General features: G+C 47.3%; 2 protein-coding genes across 2 annotated transcripts; both read right to left on the reverse strand.

The window, feature by feature from the left end:
- Positions 1 to 1,733: 1,733 nt before the first annotated feature.
- On the reverse strand, positions 1,734 to 3,628 carry FITM1 (fat storage inducing transmembrane protein 1). Its single transcript, XM_053596045.1, has 2 exons — positions 2,761 to 3,628; positions 1,734 to 2,371 (listed from the first exon to the last, which is right to left on the reverse strand). The coding sequence occupies exons 1-2, from the start codon at positions 3,024 to 3,026 to the stop codon at positions 1,759 to 1,761; spliced, it is 879 nt and encodes a 292-aa protein (XP_053452020.1). The 5' UTR covers positions 3,027 to 3,628; the 3' UTR covers positions 1,734 to 1,758.
- A 1,335-nt stretch (positions 3,629 to 4,963) lies between these two features.
- Positions 4,964 to 5,469, reverse strand: LOC128589127 (60S ribosomal protein L36a). The gene has a single exon (XM_053596046.1). The coding sequence runs from the start codon at positions 5,373 to 5,375 to the stop codon at positions 5,055 to 5,057; it is 321 nt and encodes a 106-aa protein (XP_053452021.1). The 5' UTR covers positions 5,376 to 5,469; the 3' UTR covers positions 4,964 to 5,054.
- Between the last annotated feature and the right edge of the window lie 531 nt (positions 5,470 to 6,000).

The raw sequence follows: 6,000 nt of genomic DNA on the forward strand, positions 1-6,000 counted from the left end.
TCTCTCACTCTTGCTCAGGCTGGTCTCAAACTCCTGAGCTCAGGCTATCCACCAACCTCAGTCTCCCAGAGTGCTAGGATCACAGGCATCAACCACCGCTCCCGGCCCTCCATCATTCTTTATAAAGTAACTTCTTCCAAGTCTCTATTACAAGTCACGCTGTTTTACTACATTCATGGCACTTTTAAAAATCTGATACTAGCCATTTTTTGTTTTATTTTGTTTTTGAAACAGGATTGTGTACTGATCTAAAATAGATTTTGGGAAACTTTTCTGTAAAGGACTAGATAGTAAATATTTTAGGCTTGTGGATCTTACAATGTCTATATATCAACTACTCAACTCTGCCGTCGTAGCAGGAAGTAGCCATGTGTAAATTAATTGGCTGAGTTCTAATAAAACCTCATTTATAGACACTGGAATTTAAATTTCACATAATTTTCATGTGTCATGAAATATCCTTCTTTGATTTTTTTTTTCAAACATATAACGATGTATCAGTAAGGGAAGGATTTAAAAAAAAAAAAAGTTTAGTTTGAAGGCAATACAGAAACTGGCCACCAGAGGGCCTTAGGTTGCTTATCCATGGTTTAGACAGTGGTTCTCAACCATCCTAATGCCGCCACCCTTTAATACAGTTCCTCATGTTGTGGTGACCCCCAACCATAAAATTATTTTCGTTGCTACTTCATAACTGTAATTTTGCTACTGTTATGAATCGTAATGTAAATATCTGATATGCACGATGGTCTTAGGCGACCCCTGTGAAAGAGTCATTTGACCCCGACCCACAGGTTGAGAACTGCTGATTTAGAACGTAGACAATACACCCATGTTGCCTGCATTTGTAATCTTCTCTGTTTATTAGCTGTGAGCAAGTCTCTTAACCTCTGTGCCTTGGCTTTTGCAACTGTACAGTGGGAACACTACAACATCATAGTTCTGGTACTGTGAAGACTAAATGTGTTAATTAATTAATCTATTTATTTATTTTTAGAGACAGAGTCTCACTTTGTCACCCTTGGTAGAGTGCCATGTGTCACAGCTCACAGCAACCTCCAGCTCTTGGGCTTAGGCAATTCTCTTCCCTCAGCCTCCTGGAAGAGGGACTATAGGCGCCGCCCCCCCCCTCCCACAACGCTAAATGTATTAATTTATGTAAAGAACTTACAGATACTTAGAACAGTGCTTGGCACAGAGTACACACACAGTTCAAGTGTTTGCTATTATTATTTGTATGTTTATTATCCGCCTTCCCCTGCTAGCTCATATGCCCCCAAATAGTAGAATCCTTGTCCATGTTATTCACATGACATGCCATGTGAATATGACACAGGCCTCCATGGGGAAGACACTGTATGGGAAGACAGGGTAGGAAGGGTCCCTGGGTGGAGTGCCCAGATAGGTGGTCACCTGAGGAGGATGGGGCGAAGATTCAGTGGAAAAGGCAGGAAAAACGAGCCCCGCAGGCTGGAGATGGAGCACCTGCTCAGTAAGAATGATGCCCACACTGAAGGGTGCTATTACCTGCCTTAGGAGTGCCTTTCCTCAACAGCACAGACTCAGCTCAAAGTCTTTACAGAGGTTAAAAGGATAGCAGGAGGGGTGGAGGTCAAAGATAAGGAAGAACATTCAAGACTGATGACGGCAAGGAATAGCTAAGGAACCCTAGTGACTACCAGACTCTCTTTCTACCCTTTCCAGGCCCCAACCAAATGATGAGAGGAGCCAAGGCCAGGCCTGAGGCTTTTATTTCTTTCAGTTATGCTTGTGGCTAGAGTGGGGGCGGGGGAAGAGCCCATGGCCAGGGCTCCCTGGAGACCAGGGCTGATGATACCAGCTGCCATAGGTGAGGTACCAGGCGAAGGTACCTACCGCAGCGCCCACCACCTTGTGAGTGTACTGGTGGAAATAGATGACAGTACAGAGCAGCAGGAAGTTCCAGAGGCCCAGCAGCAGCACGTTGAGCAGGAAGACGAGGCGCAAGGGTGCCCCAGCAGGCAGCCCGTGGGCCAGGTACTTGGCAAACACGGCTGCTTCCTCAGCCATCAGCAAGCAGCAGAAGGTGAGCAGGAAGGTGTGGGAGGAGACTGTGTAGCCTCGCCACTGGTGGCCGGCTGCCAGGCAGCTTCGGCGGTCTGGCAACTCATGGAGCAACAAGCCCTGGGGCAGAGGCTCGAAGCAGGAGCCAGTCAGGTCTTCAATGAGCAGAAAGGCCCGGCCTGCCCCCCGCCACACGGCCGCCCCCACCACCAGTCGGCTCAGGTGCCTGGCGGTCACTGCCACGCGCCGTGTAGCCAGGAACACCACCAGCAACACGAAGCCCCCCAGGAAGGTGCAGGTCCAGCCCCACGCTGAATTCACAAACTTTCTGTAGGCAGAGAAGAGGGGAGAATACTGAGACCCCTAACCCTGTCTTCCCACTCTGGTATGTACTCCCATCATTGCTCTGTCCCCAATCCTACATACACATCATCATTGATTGTCTTTTGGGTGCCCTTTGCAACCCCCAGCAATTTAAACTTTGCTATCTTCTTAGAGGACCATTCAGCATTCTAGGGTCCCACACTTCCTCTTCAGTCTTGCTCCTGACTTCCCCTGTACCCCATGACTCTGTTCCCCTCCCCCTGTCTCCAGCCTTGTCCTCAACCTCCTAGCCTATTTTTAGTGTTCAGACTGGCAGGAGGACAGAAGCTTGGAGAAAGGAGCTGGGATCCCAGAGTGCAGGAAGCCGGCTCCCACAGCTTTGAGTGGACTCACATGTTGAAGAAGTTCCCATGGCTGGCGAAGATAGTCCGAGGGTTGACATGGAACTGCAGGAGGGGCCCAAAGATGACCACTGCTGCCAACCAGGCATGGTAGAGGCGCCGTAAGCAGGGGCTGCCCAGGAGGCGGGCAGCCTGTTCACTACCAAAGTATAGCAAAGCAGAGGCCACCCAGAGGAGCACCTTGACCAGGCAGCCCAGCAATGCCCGGATTCGGGCTCCAGCTCCCAGCCCTGCCCCCACCACCGGCCCCCGCTCCATGTTCCCTCCCCTCCCCACTAACTGCTTTCTCTGTTGGGCAGCTGAGGAGGGGCTGATGGGGCCCCACCGGACAAGGACAGGCAGTGACAGGTGTGGAAGACACAGGGCAGAGCCCTGTTGGCAGCTGGCAGGCGGGGGAGAGGGGCGGGGGGCAGTAAGGGGCCAGGGTGGAGAGCTGCTGTGTCAGCAGGGTCCTGGTCTCAAGTGTGTGGTAGTGTGTGTCCCGACAACAGCCTGTGTCCTTTCCTGTCAGCCTTGTGTCCTCGGCTCCAACCATGTTCTTGTTCATATTTCTGGGCCAGGCCTGCCCTTCAGGGCTGTCCTTACCCATAGCCTACTTGGGGCTGCCTGTCTTTGTTTGGTCAGCCAGAGTCCCCTACCCCCACTCCAACTCTACCATGTATTTTCTGCACAGGGAAACCAGAGGTCACGAAGATAAAACTAACCAAACCTTGTAAGTCATTAAAAAGAAAGCTATGTCACACATCATCAGTGTGATCCTGCCTTTCTGAGGTTCTAAGCACAAGAGCTCTCCACTACAGGGTGCAGCAAGGTGTTTGCATAGCACTGTGTCCATCTCAGGCCTTGTGAGGCATAGCAAGCAGTATCCACTTCACTGTAGCCCCCCAGCTTGGCTTTGCCCCACTTCCTGTCTGGACCAAGAAACTATAAGGGGCTACTTTGGCCCAGGGCTGTTGTGTAAACTGGAGCTTGTGCAGTTTAATAGTCATCACCTCTGAAGGGACACTATTCATTTATTATGATGATTAAGAGATGAAACTCAAGTGTCCTAGGGGAGGCATCTTTTATAAGATAGTGATGGCTCACTCTGGGACCTCAGATCCCTAAAGATGAGGTTTACCTCATCTTTAGAGGGGTAGAGGAGACCCTGGAAGAGAAACTCCTAGTCAGGAGTAAATCAAAACCAACTACCCTGGGCCTAGGGACTGCCCCATGCAAGCCCTGGCCTCCCAGCCTGACCACTGAAGTTGAAGTGGCAGGGTAGAGAGCAACCTGCCTGAGGAGAAGTCCCTGTTATTAAGTCACTGATTTAAGATCACTTTGTGTCTTTCTTCCTCATTCTTCAAAACTGGTGGTGGGATTTCTGAGCACAGTGGAAGCAGTGAAAGGAATGAACAAGCAAAGACACCTAGGTTCTAAGCCCAACTGTGTGACTTTGGGAAAATCAACTAACCCTCCCTGGTCCCTAGTATATTAATTTCCTCTGTAAATTGATCAAGATGGGTTAGATAATCAATCAGATTCCTTCCAGTAAAGCCCCTAGTCTTTCATCTATAAATTGATCAAGATGGATTAATAAATTAGAATCCATCCAGATCCTAAACCCCATACAGACTTCTGCATAGTGGCCTTTAAGTCTTCCTACTCATGGACCCTATAAACGAATTTGGAAGGCCTGCATCCTCCCTATACTTTTAAATTGACATAAAATCTTTCATTGTAGTTTTTAAATCATCCCAAAGAACACAATTTCCAGGATATGATATATACTCACATTTCAAAATAAAGCTGTATCACTCTTTCAAAAGTCTGATATCCAGTAGAATTGATATACTATAGTGGTTGATTAGATACTTCATCATTATCTATTTAAAAACATGTGAAAAGGCCGGGTATAGTGGCTCCTGCCTATAATCCTAGCACTCTGGGAGGCTTGAGCTCAGGAATTCGAGACTAGCCTGAGCAAAAGCAAGACTCTGTCTCTACTAAAAATAGAAAAACTGAGGCAAGAGGATAAGTTGAGCCCAAGAGTTGGAGGCTGCTGTGAGCTATGATGCTACAGCACTCTACCAAAGGTGACAGCTTGAGACTCTGTCTCAAAAGAAATAAAAATAAAAACATGTGAAAAGATCTTAAGTTGGAAATAATGCCATTCTTCTTCTTCCTCTATAGAAACTATCCAATTTTTTTTTTTTTTTTTTTGAATATCATCATATTTATTTCCCTACAGGTAATTTTTGTATAGCTTCAACATTTTCTCCTCAAAAAGACAAAAAGTCTCAAAGTTTAGAACTGGATCACTTGGCCCTTTCTTTTCTTATCTCCTCCCAGTTCAAAATGCTTGCATCTCTTAATGGCCAGCATCCTCTTGGATCTGCAGTTAGGCTCCACACATTCCAGCCTCAGCACAATCTTCTTTGTGGTTTTAGCCTTCTTCCGGAAAATTGGCTTTGTCTGCCCACCATAGCCACTCTGCTTTCGATCATAGCGCCTCTTTCCTTGGGCATACAAGGAATCCTTGCCCTTCTTATACTGGGTCACTTTGTGAGGCTGATGCTTGCCACACTTCTTACAGAAAGTTCTTCGGGTTTTAGGTACGTTGACCATCTCTACAGTAGAACTGTCTCTACGATGAAATCTCACCGCGAAGCTCGGCGTCCACAGCCCTTGCCTCCCGCCGCTGGCGCTCACAGGCGAAACTATCCAATTTTTATGTTTGAAAGTATTTTTGTAAGCCAAGCTCAGTGGCTCATAACCTGTAATCCCAGCACTTTGGGAGGCTGAGGTGGGTGGATCGTCTGAGCTCAGGAGTTTGAGATCAGCCTGTACTAGAGTGAGACCCCCATCCCTAAAAAAATAGCCAGGTATTATGGTGGGCACCTGTAATCCCAGCTACTCAGGAGGCTGAGGGAAGAGGATCACTTGAGCCCAGGAGTTTGACGTTGCTGTGAGCTATGATGCCATAGCACTCTACCTAGGGTAACAAAATGAAACTCTGTCTCAAAAAAAAAAAAAAAAAAATATATATATATATATATATATATAATCTGATGTTTGCCTGATTTTTCTTTTTCTTTCTTTCTTTTTTTTTGGGAGTCTCAGTTGGTCACCCTTGGTAGAGTGCTGTGGCATCACAGCTCATAGCAATCTCAAACTCTTGGGTTCAAGTGATCCTCTTGCCTCAGTCTCCCAAGCAGGTTGGATTACAGGCATCCGCCACAACACCTGGCTA

The sequence above is a fragment of the Nycticebus coucang genome, chromosome 6, assembly GCF_027406575.1.
Source record: "Nycticebus coucang isolate mNycCou1 chromosome 6, mNycCou1.pri, whole genome shotgun sequence".
NCBI lineage: Eukaryota > Metazoa > Chordata > Mammalia > Primates > Lorisidae > Nycticebus > Nycticebus coucang.

Bases quoted from the DNA above. Each gene is read 5' to 3' on its own strand.
- FITM1 (XM_053596045.1), bottom strand. From the start codon at position 3,026: ATGGAGCGGGGGCCGGTGGTGGGGGCAGGGCTGGGAGCTGGAGCCCGA. The intron at 2,372-2,760 runs GTGAGTCCACTC...CTCTGCCTACAG, and splicing joins CATGGGAACTTCTTCAACAT to AAAGTTTGTGAATTCAGCGT.
- LOC128589127 (XM_053596046.1), bottom strand. From the start codon at position 5,375: ATGGTCAACGTACCTAAAACCCGAAGAACTTTCTGTAAGAAGTGTGGC.